This window comes from Diuraphis noxia, unplaced genomic scaffold, assembly GCF_037042655.1.
Source record: "Diuraphis noxia isolate RWA-SAM2 unplaced genomic scaffold, SU_Dnox_SAM2 contig0002, whole genome shotgun sequence".
Classification (NCBI taxonomy): Eukaryota; Metazoa; Arthropoda; class Insecta; order Hemiptera; family Aphididae; genus Diuraphis; species Diuraphis noxia.
Window position 1 is genome coordinate 75,178,940 of NW_028301712.1, and position 16,283 is coordinate 75,195,222.

Genomic DNA, 16,283 nt, shown 5'->3' on the forward strand with positions numbered 1-16,283 from the left:
ATCACGATACACTTTTAAAAAAGTTGTATTAGTGTGGGTATGTTTTGATTTTTGGATCGGTTTGGTACGGTTGGCAAAATCGAAGTAAATCGCATATTCACATACTATTTACACCGCGGTTGACCGGGCCCGGCTGCAAGAAGACTGGAAAGACTCTAATGACGGACGTCGGCGAATTTTTCACCGCTCTTGTACACCGTTCGGTGGCCTGAACAAATGGCACTCTACGACAGCAAACATTGGCTTCTCTCTCACATCAGAAACTCGTTCATATCGTCCGATGACACAGGTAATCATTACAATTAATAATTAATATTATTACCATAATCAAAGGGTACGACCGGCCGACAAGTCGATATTTTATTGCGAACACACTGTTATTGACTATACTATTATTGTCGTATCGCATATTATTTTTTTTTATCATTATAGGTAGCCAGTAAAGTTAGTAGGTAGGACGTAGGTAGGTAGAAATGTGTAGAAATAAAGTCATTAGTCAATGTGCCAACGACCGCGATGAAAACAAACAGACCGACTAGGTAGGTATGGGACGTATAAAACGCGTTTATGTTTACGGAGCAAAACCATTCGAGCAGGTAACACTGTCTACTATCAAGGTGTCCAAGGGTGGGGCATGGTTATCTGGAGAAAATTTTTTTCAACGAAAGTTTTTTCTAGCGTTTAAAATAAAAAAAAAGAAGACTAGGTAATTGCCTAGAAATAAATTCCTCGCCGTGTTCCGTATTCCATTTTTTACGCCATATTTTTTTTTTTTTACGTTTATCCGCTAATTATTCGAATGAACTACAGTTTATTATATTCTATTACTGTCGGTTGTTAATGTTTTTATTATTCTGTACCATTCAATGATCGTCGTCGTCGTCGTCATCTACCCAAACTGAAATCGTACATAATAATATTATACTTAAAATCTGGACCGCCCAGGTACAGAATTCAATCAGTGCAAGTAAACAACAATCCGGTGATCAGTGAATAGTCCGATGTAACGTTTTAATGTCATTTTTTTTTATCTTATCTCGTGAATTGTTTTCCAACGTTCATCATTACAAGTGGTATAAAGCAATGTTTTAACTTCATCGGTTTTTTTTTCATTATTTTTTTTTTTTGTAATACTTATTTTAAATTTAATTTAGTATACCTACCTACTATTGAATTTTCGCGCACACCCAATATTTAATTTTGGGTTTTATAACTGTAACAGAGAAGAAATCATGGTCATTATCAATGATCTCGATTACCAGCCATTCCAATCGCTCGTCAATGTCGACAGTATTCCATTTCTTATTCCGGAATGCACAATTACAAAAAAGCAGCCAAACAAGACATTTAGTGAAATCCAACATCTCATTACCAATGGACGACACAAGGAAGTAAAAAAACTATTACGTAGCCATCATTGGCCTGCCGATAACATGATTCGCTCTCAACTATGGTCGGCACTGTGTAAACAACACAATAACAATAATATGACTGAAGGTTTTTATTGGGATCTAGTCGTCCAATTATTTGGTACTAAAGAATTACCAGATAAAACTAGTATATTACCACCTTTTGTTGATTCCAAACATAGACATATTTATCATTTAACTGCTGTTGGTAAAGAAGTTGCTGATCGAGTAGTATGTGTACTTGGGTTTGCATGTCCTGATATTACTTATAGTCCTGCAATATATTCGTTAGTCTCATTATTTTTACATTTCATGCCTGAAGAAGAATGTTATAATAGTTTGACTAGTCTTGTATCTTCAAAACGACTAGTTTTTATGACACAAACAAAGTCATTATATGAAGTTACATGGAGAACTGTTATGCGAGTTACAAGGAAATACGCGAGTAGTGCTTCAATTAATCTAACAAAATTTTGTTCAGCAACCAAAATAGAACATGTATATACTGATTGGATGTGGTGGATTTTTCAAGGCCTTCCATTTCATCACATTGTAAGAGTAATGGACTGTTATTTACATGAAGGTATTAAAGTGTTATATAGGATTGCCATGGCTATATTAAAGCTTTTTCATAAAAATTCTAGTAAAAGAAATTCTCCTTGGGCTTTAGAAGCTCTTAATAATGGATTAGAAGCTACTTTAATGAATTTTTGTAGACAAATGCCTGTTAGTCCTAATAAATTGTTAAAAATAGCATTTAATATTCGAGCATTAAGTTCTGCATATTTACATAGAGTTTTTGTTAAAACTGAAATGTCAATGAAATCAAAAGCCATTGTATCAAATTCCCATCAATTGATAAGATCTCGATCGAGTGAAAACTTACCCACCAGTCAATCTCAAGTAAATATTCAACTTTTGTCACATACACTTAGTACACGAGAACTTTTTACATTGTGGTCATGGTTACCAATGCGAATTACCATGTATCAACCAATTTTATTATACACTACAGAAGAGCATGGATGCAGCTTGACCACATTCTATTTTAGAGTCGAACAGCATGAACCGACATTGTTAATTATTAAAACTTGTTCTGATGATGTGTTTGGTGCTTATTGCTCAACTAAATGGCTAGAGAGGAATAGAAAAGATGATAGAGGAAACAGGACAGCATATTTTGGAACAGGAGAAACATTTCTATTTAGCTTGTTTCCTGAAAGATCAAAGTATCCATGGGTTGGTATGGAAAATGATAATGTTTGTCATTCAAATGAACTTTTTATGGCTGCTGATTCTAAAATGATAACTATTGGTGGTGGTGATGGTCAAGCTATTTGGATGGATGAAAATATAAGATTTGGAAAATCAGATAGCTGCTCAACATTCAATAATCCACCACTTTGCCCTGGGAAAGATTTTGAAATCAAAGTGTTGGAAGTTTATGGTTTTGGAGGTGCAATGCTGTGAAGAGTTGGTGACCATGATTGTATACTAAACATTATTCTATTCAAGGTTTCTTTATGTTCATATTTTAGTAATTACATTTTATTTATAAATTTGGATGTTTGTTTATACAACATTATTTATAGGTATTAGCGAGGTGGTTATGGGTGGAGAAAATGTACTTCAAACAATATCCACTTCAAAATATGACACATATCCAGGAATTGAAGATAATGAAGAAGAAGAAGAATTGGCAGAATCACTTGATATTCACACTGGTAAAATAAAAAAAACATTTATCGCCCTGCTCAGAATCTAAAATAGTACCTATTATTTTCTGTTTGTTTAGTTATTTATTAATTAGTTTATATTTTTTAAGAATTTGGAGTTCGACGTCAACGATCTCATACATCAGTTCAGTTAGAACGTCTGCAAAGAAATATGATAAAATCTGCTAATGTGCGCCATGTAAAATGGGAAATAACACCTGTTTCCCTTACAGGTATTACAAATAGAAATAGCAAATACAGTCAAATAGATTAATACATAGAATATAGTATATACCTATACCCAGTGTTGGGTAAATTATTTTTAAAAAGTATTAAAGTTACTTTACTCGTTACTTAAAGAGAAATGTAATAAAGTTACTTTATTCGTTACTCTAATAAAATTGTAATGAAATCGCTTTATTTTTCAAATCGAAAAGTAACTCATTACTTTCTCAATACAAAAAAAAATAATATTTTTTATTATTTAATATTTCTTAACAATATTATCATTGTGCCTGGCAATAATGTTACTAGAAATACATTACCTATACTAAATAGATATAATTTGAAAAAAAAAATCAATATAATACAATATTATTATTTTATATTTATTTATGTTTTAAATTAACTTTACACAATAGTGTATCTTCAAAGTTTTTGTCACTCATACGCAACCTTTTTTTAGAACAAATGTCCCTTGAAACACAAATTAATCGCTCTACAGAAGCACTGGATGGTAAAGCTGTGTTGTATTCTATAAAAATATTCTTTACTAATGTCAATGAATTCAAAATTGTGAGATCAGCTGTATAAGGAGCTTTAAGAAATATATATAGTATATTACTATACTAGATTGGTAAACATAATAATACCCGCATTATAGACATAATTTTTTTTTAATTTGCAAAATGTAGGTACTTAATAATTCGAAACTGCAATGCGTTATTCAATAGAAATTACTTATGAGAAGTAATTTTCATTACATTTTCGTTACTTGGAAACAATTCTAATGAAATTCCATAACGCGTTACAAGCAAAGTAACGCCGTTACAGTAACGCGTTACTTTCGTTACGTTACTACCCAACACTGCCTATACCTATATAAAGTATAATGTTTATATATTATATGATTCAAAATTAGTTATTAATAATAAAACGAATAATGTTGAAATACAAATAAGTGGTACAGAAGTGATGAAATGTCTATAACTTTATTCGTATTAATTTATAATAAATTATTAACCTTTTAAATATACTTTTTCTTACATATTTTATTTATTATAATAATATTGTTAATAATGACTTTTAAACATTTAGATGAAGAAAAAGCTGAATTATTTCCTAAAAAAGACCTCAGTCTCCAAAAAAAGAATTATGTTTCTGAATTATCTAAGTTATTGAAAGCTTGTCCATATCTACCTATGAATCCATTTCGAGAATATTCTAAATATGACGGAAATGTAAATACACACATTTTTATCATTTGTTTTATAAAATAGTGTATTATATTTAATATTTAAAATGTCTTTAGGCTCAGCTAGGAGAAGCCACTCGGAAGTATGGCATATTTATAACTATGCTAAATTTAGAACGTCGTAACTATCCTATGCAAGTATCAATTATAGCCACTGCAAAAGTACACGATCTAATTGGATTAGTTTGCTGGAAATGTACTATTGAATATCCAGATTGCACCTTAAAGTAATATATATTTATATTAGAATCATACAAAATTAAAAAAAAATAATATTTAAATTTGTTTAATAATTAGGGATAGTGTGGATTGTTATGCTCTATACATAGCAGAAGATGATGGTGAGGTTGATTTTGACTTTCCATGTTTAGACTCGAAAGAGACCGTTGCTAAATTTGGATTTGGGTTCTTAGCTATTGTTGAACGTGACAGTAAATTAGCGCCAGTTACTTCAAATCATTCCCCTACATCACAGTAAGATGATTTTGTAGAAACTAAATTTGTGTATGTATTATTATTGAAACACATTCATGTTTTAGGGAAGGAAATTCTGTCTTATGTGAAAATGTAAACACTAAAGGTAAGAATATTTGCTTTAAATCTTTTATTTAAAAGACAACTAGTATCATTCTTTTCTCTTTATAAATGTATTGTTTGTTATTTCATCTAGCTCAACAACAACTAGAAGGAGAGTTAAATAAACTTCTTGCTATTGAAGCGCCCTTATACCAATTATACCATGTGAATATCTTGAATAAAGTTAGAGCAAAAATAGAAATACATTTAGGTAAGTAATAAATATTTAACCTTGTTTTAACATTTTTAAATTAACAACATTTTCAAGCTCCTAGACCATAAAATCAAAGTTCTATTTACAACCCGCTCGAATATGTGGTATAACAACATTTTTCTACATATTATGGGATCTACGTATTATGTAGATTGCATAGTAAAATATGTATTGTAGTTATTGTATCTATAATAAGCCATATCGTAATATTTTAAGACCGAAAAAATTTAAAGTTTTTACCCTGTTTGATATTCAGCTGTTAATTGACAAATTCCTGTAACTTTTGCTAATTTTTTATAATTCTAAAAAAATTAACCTAGACACTTAAAATCATCAACTAATATATACCTATGTTATAATTTTATTTCAAACTATTTTGACTCTTTTTAAACTATTTATACCCAAATGAAATTTTTCAGTTAGAAATTCATAATCGCTTTTATATTCATAGCTAACATTAGAAGTTTTAATTATAAATTCACCAACATTTTATCTATCTTTATCAACAAAAAAGTTCCCCAGGAAATTATGCTATTTATACAAAAATTATTTATGGGAGTGTTGTACAATGACTACTCAGAATTGCGTTTTTGGTCTACAATGATTTATCATTGAATTCAAATGTGTAACACATCCATTGCAATTATATATTCAAAAACTACTGTGCAGAAGAACAGTTAGTAGACCCACTTGTCCACTTTGTTTTTATTGCTGCTCGAATAAGCAGTGTACATATATGATCGTAGTCTACAATTTATTGTCTGCATATCTGACTTATCTGAGCATCACCAACTTATACAGGATGATTCACATATCATACTCACCTCCATGTTTTCCTTTAATAATCAATTTATTCAAATTCTAATTGTTGAGATTTTTTGTACCATTAAGAAGTGTCCTGTGGCGATACAAACTTCTGTTCTTCAAATAAAAACCCCCCCTTTTTTACTATAAATTATTTAGTAGATAATTTTTTTTTTTTTTAAATTTTTATATACCTAATTAAAAATTTGAATGAGTAGTTTCTTAGTTATTAAATTGTACTAAGGAAAATAGTCCTTAAAAATCATTTTACAAAAGTATAAAATACACATACTAATATTTATTTATGATACTTAAGTTGTTTTGACAAATTATTTATGCTTATGAATTAATATTAATGATTAATATTTTCAAATCCACCATGGATCCTTTATCCTTAGAACGCAAAGTTAAATAACTCAAAAAACTACTAATTTGAATTTTGATTGCAATACATAAAAATTCTCAAAAAATTATCCACTAAAAATGTATGGTAACAATTTGGGGTTCTCATTTGAAAACAAAAGTTTGTATCACCACAGGACATACCTTAAGTGGTATATAAAAATCTCAAGAATTAGAAAATATGGTCATCAAGTAGGTATATTTAATGATTCTAAAAATCAGATTTTGAATAACTGCTTTATTAAAGAAAAATGGAGGTTAGCATGCTTGGACAATCACCTCGCATACCTATATTGAAAATACATTTTTTTTAAACATACAACTGTCTTGAAAAACAAATAGCTTAAATAGATTCAAAGTATTTAAAAATATATTTCATGTATAGAATATGATAATTTAAATGGATAGTGATAATCACATGTGTACTATTTTTTCAGAGTGGCAGTAAAAATTTTTTAATTATTAAAAAGATTAACCTATGAAATAATTTAGGTATTGCATAAAACTGCAATTTAGAATATTATATTCAATTTTTGCTGCAAGTAATGACAATCACATAAAAATAATTTTAAAACCCCTAAAATTCTTGCTTCTTAACTTATTTTTAAATAGACACATGTACAAAAGCTGAGTAAACATTTTTAATAGTTTGTAATAAACATTATATTTTTGCTTTCATTAGGTATATCTGGTCAAAAAATAGAATTGGATCCAGTTGTAAAGCAAAGATCTAGCTCTAAATTTCCATGGACAAAACAAAAGCCAGCTACATATGACATGGATTGTGTTGTAGCATGTGATCTTACAGAAACAAAATCCAACAATCGTGCTGTCTTAAGACTTGTATATGATAGTACAGCATTAACTTCTAGTATTGGAGATAGTGCCCCTAGTCAACAAGGAACTGCTGTTTGGAGTAATTTCAAACACCATGATTTTGAAGCAGAACAAAAAGTAGCTGAAGATATCGTACAAAAAATTAATAATATTTTAGAACTCAGATGTAGTGTAAGAAGACAGGAATATATTTCATTACGTGAACGTAAGTCACATCGCAGAAGAAGCTTTCATCTTGGTCCGAGATAAAGTTAGTAACTATTTTTTTAAAGATACTTTTATTGGGTATCATGTGTTATGTTTTAAGAATTGTTTTTTTTTTTTGTGCTGAAAAGTCATTAATGGATACGAGATATAATTTTCTTAAAAATGTGTTATTGTAATTAATTTTCTTATTCTATAAAATTATATTTTTATATATAAAAAACACTTGCAATTCCTGTGACATTTATTATAATTGTAATTACATTTTTAAGAGTTATTTATAAATTGACAGTTTAATTCCAAAATTATTGTATATACTATTTAGAACTATCACTGTCATTGTTCATTTGATTGAAATTATAAACAATATTTATTATAAAATCGTTAATATCATTAATATAAATAAAAATTAAATAAATGTTTATATTTTATAATTGAACAAAAATTCAGTGAAACCTGATTTAAAAAATACTATTATACAATACCTCTCTTAACAGTCTATATGATTATGTTCCGACATAAAGATGGGTATTCTAGTGCATTTTAAATATTTAATATTTTATCTATTATGGACATTTTCGTTACTAATTAGGTTAGTAATATTTCTTCTCAATACCTTGATAACAAATAACAATGTTAGTTCAAGCTCAAGTATAATTAACTACATATGTACTTCTATGTCACAGTATCGTTGATCACAGCAACGAATTGTGTGATTACGTCATGTCAAGACATTGAATACAAACAAGTACAGAGGTACTTTTATGTGACCAACAACAATAATGTTACTTTATTATTATTATGTATGTGTAATGTGTATGTCTATACCTTACTACCGTCATGTATTAATATTTATTATCACTTTTTTTTTTCCATAAATACAATATTTACCCATTAAATTGATATGTATGTGAGTTTAAATGAAAAAAGACAAGTCCTTCTACAACAGATACTATCAATGGTCCCATAACTGTTTGTTATATTAAACATAATTCAACAATGTTGTATTCTTCGTATTATTGCTAGATAACAGAAGAAGAAAATTAATGTTTGGATTTTAGAAAGAACATAAGTTTTTTTTTGCACATAGTTTTTAACACCCATATGGTTAGTAAGTCAATAAGTCCATATAATTATATAATTATTTGCATTTAAATGTATATGAATTACATTGCATTAGCTAAAGGTGTTCTGTTTCATTAATAAAATGTATTAGTTTGTTAAATACATTTGGTGTAGGTCTGAGGGTCTCTGATTGTTATTGTTTATGTTTTAATATAGCATGTTGTGACCATTCAAAAAGTATATGTTTCCTATGTAGTGTTCCACTCTGAAATTGTGTGTAGATCTTCCATGGCTTTTATGAAGTGTCTGACATAATTTGAGTATGGTCTATACAAAGGTCATTAATTATAAAGCAAGTTATAGCAAATATTTTCATAATTGTTATCTACTAAAAAACTAAATATAGATAAATTAAAATGATAAGTGGTTTATGCTTAACAGCATTGATTAGATAGTCAATATTTTATTTCTATAATTATTGCTTATAATTAGGGCTAGGATTTATGTGCAATACAAAATTATAAAATATGCTTAAATTGAAATAAAATAAAGATGTTGAATTTATTAATATTTTTCTAACTATTTAAAGTAAAAAATTTTAAGACGATTGAATCAAGTCACTTTTGATGTAAGCTAAATAATTGTTATTAGTCCTACTTTAAATAGTATTTTAAATATTTAAATACATTCATATTTTATTTTTTTATCAATTATGTATTTATGAACAGCCTTTCATTCTTTCCAAAGTGATAGAAGCATTTTTACAAATTTTGCTTGTTATTGGATATGACTTAAAGAAAATTAAATACATTTTAACTTAAACTAAATTGGTATTCCCAATTTATATTATTTTATTTACAGAACCATAAGAGTATCATCCAAATAATATCAAAATGTTTTTCAATATTTGTTTTTACAAATTATTATTTTAAAGTTATTTTATGTATAATAACGGATTAAATTTCTGTTATTATAAAATAATTTATTGAACATCATAAGATTAAGTTTAGATTGCATTCGTTTTAACTTATAACACATAAATAATTCATAATAATATACTAAAATCTGTAATAACATAGTATTATTTAACATTTTTTTTGTTATGATTCTAGTAGACATTAGTAATGGCCAGCACCGATATGTCTTCGTGCCGAAACAGCCGTGTCAAAATGTCCTAGACCCGTTAATTGAATAGACGGTTAACAGAAATATAATGATACAAAACTATTTTTCAAAAAACGAAAATATTTTACTACGTAATTTTTTGACAAATATATTAAAATATATAATAATAATAAAATAATTATTTTTTATTAAAAGGCAAATTAAAAAAAAAAAAAATAACAATAAAATAAATAATAAATAATAAAATAGTAATAAATAATAAATAATATGTAATAACATAGAAGATACAAGAATACATAACATACAAGAAAACCTTTCTAAAAAATATTAAACAACCGTCATCTTCTTCTGTTTTTTTGAGGCACGAGCTTTTTGAGCGGCTATTTATTTCGTATTTTACGAAGAAATGAGACCTGTGTTACATTTGCCTCCTCTTGTACCTCCAACCAATCAATGCATTTTGATAATATTGCCCCTATATTCTGCGTGCCTAGTTGATGGTTTTAAGTCAAGCACTGAATCTTCGACGTTGTCATCAACTTCTTCGTCAACGGTAAATAATTTGATCGACATTTAAAATTTAAAATACTTCATAATATCCTGTTTATCCCTTTCCAATCAATCCCTTATTTCTTTCGTTGATAATATTTCGCTATTCAGTTCATTACAAAGCTGCATAATTTCTTCTACACTAACAGTATCAGATTCTTCAGATTCGAACGGTGTTATTTCAGGCCATAGTTTATTTCACCCATTCTTTAGGTTTGGTACAGTCAGATCAGCCAATTCACTGGCGACATTGAAAATAGTTTATTGCATTGATATTATGAACTATTTTTATATGCACCGACAGTCGTCGCGTTGTTAGGTACCGCGACGATTTTATTGCGATTGCATAATTAACTTTTTTTTTTGACGGATAACAGAAACTGACGGTTAATCGAGTTTCTACTGTATTATAAAACTTACATAGTACTAACCTATTTGATGCACTACTTACAGCTAATTATATTTTAGATTCTGAACTGTGAGTGAACAAAATATTATTTTAGGACTCAAAATATTAAGTGCTCGTAAAAATGATTTATTTTGAAAGATTTTGCATTAGTGTTGCAGTAATTAGAAGCAGGTACAATATTCCAGTGGTTGCCGGTTATTAAAATTTTTGATTTTATATTATTCAACTTTTAGAATGGCAGAATCATTAACAGAAAGGAAAAATGTTTACCCCCCATTACATTTTCGTGTTAAAATTGTCAGATTTAAAATTTTAATTCAAATATGTTTAAATAGGTAGGTATATAAATGTACTAAAATAAACAATGGGTAAATTTAACTTACGCAAAGGTTAGGTATGTCGGTTAGTTGTGGTGCTATACAACAATGGGATGTTTGTTGAGTTTTTTAATTTTGAAATCAATTGTCAATAACAATTAGGTACATAGGTATTTCAGCGGTTCTTGTGTCAGGGCGATCCTGGATATGATATTAGATTCAAGATTGTGAGTTGACAGATTTGTACAGAAAAAACAGGATAAATTGCAGCTCATAGCGATGAATTCGGTGTTTGGAACGACTAGTTCTTTTTGGTTACGATGTTCAAGTCTGCGCATTTTGCCTCTGCTCCACCGAATTCGAATTACATTAGTGTGATGTATGGAAGTCAATTTTCGTATCCCGAGATGCGTCTTTCGGTTGTTGATATCAGTAGCTCATCCGCAGCGTTGTCCTTAACAATGTCATCTGATGGAATGAACACAATTGTGAGTGCCTCACCGAATAGTTCAAATTACAATGACTTTCAGAGAATAGTTTTAAGCATGTCCATTCCTGTTCAAGTACAACTCAATATCATATACACACATAGCTTCACGGCTCCTCCTGGTGTCGATGTTTTGCGCTGCCTTATGTGCGAAGTTGTTACTCTCAAGTTCGTTACTCTCGCGAAAAATTACGAAGAACGCCGCGTATCAGGCTGATCTTGTTCTTTCAGAGTGGTTAGTTAAGTTAGGTTATCAGCGCTTCAATTTAGAAACTCCCTTAACGTTAACGTATTCTCCACGAGGACATCAGGTGGCTGTTCGAGATAGCGTTTGGTCTGACATTGCTTCAGTCGAAGACGAAAGTGTACGAGATGGCTAAATATGCAGTGTGACGACTTTCGATCGATTGAAAATTCGTTGTATGATGGACTGAATAGACTATAGAGTACCTACCGCGGTATGGAGATGTTACGTCATATTTCGATAGTGCCAATTATTGGTGATACAATGACGATTCCGATTTGGGCTGCAGTTATGCGAGGTCTTAATGAGTAGAGTCACATTTAAATGCTAAGGCTTCAATGCGAATGATGGGTTTTTTCATACAGCTGCGAATCAAATATCTGGAGTGTCTTGCTAAGTTGATAAGGTATATGTCCACGTTTAATGTTGAATCTGGTTTTAGATTAACAGATGAAGCTTTGAATGCTCTAGCCGTGAACAACCACATTGGACAATTGGATGATTATGATAATAACTCAGAACTAATTAATATAAACAGCGACTCTTCATTTAAATTTTTCAAACAACTTCCGGATGATTTTGATCCCCCTCAACGTATAGTGAAACAGCCTATTATTGAAAGCGTTATCTCTCAGGAAGTGCAAAGAGTTATTTCGATGTCCAGAACTGTTTCTGATAGAGTGAAAAACGATCAAAGAATTGCAACCGCGAAAGTGAAATCGAAACATGTATTGAGATTAGTCGTAGAAAGTGCAAGCATTCACCCATTGGCCCGTTCGATATTTGAAAGTGCTTATAGAGGATATGACTTGTCACTCCAAGACTTAAGGGCTTTCAATGAGTTCCATGCTTTGTGTGACGATTTCTATGCACATTTTTATTCTGAATTAAATTAGATTATTATTGGTCCTCTCGAGGCTTTTTCAGGGCTTGTGCGAAATATCATTCGTGTGAGACGTTTAACTGATAGACTTACTCCTGCCGAGACTGAAGCCCGATCCCATCTTTGTCGCCATTTGTAGTATCGTGAGAAAACAATGACCAAAACTTAGTAATTCATTTTCTTTAATATCGTAACGTCGGTACTTACAATTTACAAAAACTGAATGATACATAATAAATTTATATAAAAGTGAGGTTAACCGTTAGCCGTTGTTAGCACAACACAATGTTGCGCCAACATCATAACAATTGTGTGGTAATCATATATTGTGTTTAATCGTGCTTTATTACAATTAATTTTGTTCCTAATTTTTTTTTGTTCATAGCATGTGATATTAATACATGATTATTATAATTTAAACTATAATTCTTATAAATCATTTAGATTTAACGTGCTCGTCGCATTATGCCTTAATTTTTAGATGGGGATTTTTTTTCTTCAAATCACTAGTCAATACGTAGGTACATCAATAGTCAATACTGTTAAAAGTATGATAACCATATAAGCTCACCTACCTATTATTGCCCGTGCTCGGTATTCGGATTTCAGTCATAATTTTGTGCTGATTAGTCGAATAGTCATAAGAATTTATCAAAGAATGGCATCATTGTCTACGAGCTACAGCAGATTTTCATAGGCGGGTGTAATAGGTTATGATTAGAACTCAGAAATAGTAAACATTTACTATTAGTTATTAGAATATTACTTCCTTATACGCGCGTCACGATGTAGGTCATTTTAATCGCATTCGTATTTAAAACGATAACACTAGGTACTCGCCTGAGCGGACTATCTATACTTGATAGGTACTTCAAATGAAAATCATGCCCGAATTGTTTTCTTGAGCAGTTTACGTTAAAGTAATAGTAGGCAAGTTTGAACTTTAGCCTGTAGTACTACTAATAAGTAATTACTATACATTTATATATTACATAATACAGACTAATCGAAATGCCAATGATCGTTATAATTTATTATTGTAGTAGGTACATCGGCGTAAGTAATCAGTGTTTGGCCCCACACATGGAGGGGGTGCTACTTTAGTTAATATTAATTTTTTTACTACTTATAAAAATAAAAACAAATATGTATTGTGTTATCAGAGATTTTTTATTTTGCTATATTTCTGCGATGCCTTTGGGCCTAGGGGGACATCGCCCCCCCTCCATTTTACATTTTAGTACCCTTACATGTTTTAATATTGTGCTTGAACCTTATAAGAGGTTAAATATTAGGAGGATCAAAACATACATTGGAGTCTACTGTGGCTCAAACAAATGTCAACGATCCAGGTATGATAAATATAGAAGGAGAATTATCGAATAAAATATTATAGCTAATTTTGTTTACATTTTTGTAAATAAATAATTTTTATTTTAATGATACTGTATAGGCAATGTGTAGGTATTCATTATTACTAATATTGGAATATTTAATTTAAGACAATTCTTATTTTTATAACTCATCGAAACGATCGTCTTGTATGGATAATATGATAGTTTAATTCAAAATGTTTTAATACGATTAGAAAGATCAGAGTTTAATAAGTAAAAGGAATAACAAACATTATTACATTACTATGTTGATAGGCCACATCATGCACGCAAATAATGTATGCAAGATAAAAACAACTTAATAACCTACTGATGATTATAGATTACTAGACAATTTAGGTAATAAGTCCTGACATATTATTTGATAATTGTAAACTCGAATAATTACCATTACTCTGTAGTCTGTAGTCCGTAGTATAATATTAAAGATAACCAATGACAATATTATTATGTAGGTACTATAATATTACATGATCAGTCGATCAACGTGATTTTTATCCATTTAAATGATGATAATAATATAATTATTATATAAATCCAAAAATGAAAAGACTATAAAACATTTCAACTGCAGGTTGCAGGTGTGTTTTTGTATAAGGAGGTCTTCGCAAAATCATGTTGGTCAAAGATGTAGTCAGCTGATATCCGTGACAAAAACCATTTGCAAAGTCATTTTCCCTTTAACTATTATTAATATACCAGCTGTGCCGTGTGTGTAATATATAGCCATATAGGTATAATGTAGTAGTAATTATTTTACCATAATCAATTTTTTAAGAATAATTGTAGAGCGTTAGGTATACATATAAGAGCTACAATTATTTGCAGTGATTTCGAGAGTTGTATCGTTCGTATTACATATTACCAAACCGGTGCATTTCGGTAGGAACATTGTTTAAAGATTAAAAAAAAACCATAAAAAAATATAATATTATAATAATGCGTATTATATTGCAATAGCGTACATCAGTTCATCAACCATATAAGTATATAACCTACCTACTTAAAATAGGTGGTAATTGATAAAATTGGTATCCGCATATCACAACGCTGTACTTCAATGGTAATCAGTCATCTTACAGAAAATGATTCGTTAAGCACTTTTTCACTAGATAAAATTATACAACCTTTTATGATTAGTTGCCTGCTAAGCTACATTGTGCCAAACAATATACAGGGTGATTCATCGAGCACGTACACTCCCATTTTAACTTGAGTTATTAATGATTTATTCATATTTTAATACTAAGAATTTTTTTGTATACGCTTAATATCATTTTTCAAATTATCGAAATTGTTTGTATGTTACTATTTAAGTCTTAATGAGTATCCTGCGGCGATAAAATTTTTTATTTTTGAAAATTTTTTTTTTTTGCTATACATTATTTAGTGAATATATTTTTGAACATTCTGATGCTCATACGACATACCTAATTTTAAATTCAGATGATTAGTTTCTCAATCTCTGAAATGATATACTGAATATAATAGCCCTTAAAAATTAATGGTGTTACAAAAATATAAAATATATATAATTGTAGAAATATTCGATGTACTGTTTATTATAGTTGGACCAATTTTACAAATCATAAATGGTGATAGACTTATATCAATTAGGCATTAAAATGCTCAACTCACTATAGTATTTTTAGTTTTTTGAACTTAGAATAGTTCATTATAGCTCAGAAACTATTTATCTAAGAACTTTGATTTTGGTACGTTAACATTTTCAGTAAAATTATTCACCAAATAATTTACAGTAGCAAAGGAAAGGAAGGTCATCATCATTTGAAAAACCGAAGCTTATTTACATCTCTACATGGCTTTCCTTAAGATGTACAAAAGCCTCAAGAATTTGAAAATATGGCCTTTATGTGTACTTCAAATTTAAAAATTTAAATCGTTTTAAGTTTTAAATTTCTTACAATTATGTAAAAAAAATATTTTTTAAAACGTTTGATTATTGAAATGATGGGTTGGTTAGGTTATTATTAATAAACCACTCTGTATATTAATATTTAATTTTTGGTCGTTTTTTCAAATTTTCATAACAGTTTAATACTCATAAAAATCAATAGGTAAGTACTAAGTACCTATATCTACTTAATATAAACCGGTGTAAGTATCTGGCAGAATCAATAACCAGCGAAATCGTGAATTGTAGGTACCTATTAT

At 29.4% G+C, this 16,283-nt stretch overlaps 2 protein-coding genes across 3 annotated transcripts; both read left to right on the plus strand.

The window, feature by feature from the left end:
* Position 1: 1 nt before the first annotated feature.
* On the plus strand, positions 2-8,538 carry Sin1 (SAPK-interacting protein 1). 2 transcript variants are annotated; one of them, XM_015509948.2, is made up of 9 exons: positions 2-289; positions 3,002-3,133; positions 3,235-3,357; positions 4,442-4,584; positions 4,656-4,825; positions 4,896-5,072; positions 5,138-5,178; positions 5,269-5,385; positions 7,277-8,538. In XM_015509948.2, exons 1-9 carry the CDS (start codon positions 217-219, stop codon positions 7,678-7,680), a joined length of 1,380 nt encoding a protein of 459 aa, XP_015365434.2. In that variant the 5' UTR covers positions 2-216; the 3' UTR covers positions 7,681-8,538. The 2 variants fall into 2 exon arrangements, with proteins under 2 accessions (XP_015365434.2, XP_089077714.1); XM_089221588.1 differs by lacking the exons at positions 3,002-3,133; positions 3,235-3,357 and having other exon boundaries at positions 3-289.
* On the plus strand, positions 684-2,879 carry LOC149058917 (GTPase-activating protein skywalker-like). Its single transcript, XM_089221587.1, has one exon. It carries the CDS (start codon positions 1,233-1,235, stop codon positions 2,877-2,879), a length of 1,647 nt encoding a protein of 548 aa, XP_089077713.1. The 5' UTR covers positions 684-1,232.
* Positions 8,539-16,283: the final 7,745 nt, after the last annotated feature.

What these genes read in the sequence shown, in the direction of transcription:
- Sin1 (XM_015509948.2), top strand. Translation starts at nt 217, where the DNA reads ATGGCACTCTACGACAGCAAACATTGGCTTCTCTCTCACATCAGAAAC. An exon ending in ATTCTAAATATGACGGAAAT is followed by an intron (nt 4,585 to 4,655) that starts GTAAATACACAC and finishes AAATGTCTTTAG; the next exon opens with GCTCAGCTAGGAGAAGCCAC. An exon ending in TATCCAGATTGCACCTTAAA is followed by an intron (nt 4,826 to 4,895) that starts GTAATATATATT and finishes TTTAATAATTAG; the next exon opens with GGATAGTGTGGATTGTTATG.
- LOC149058917 (XM_089221587.1), top strand. Translation starts at nt 1,233, where the DNA reads ATGGTCATTATCAATGATCTCGATTACCAGCCATTCCAATCGCTCGTC.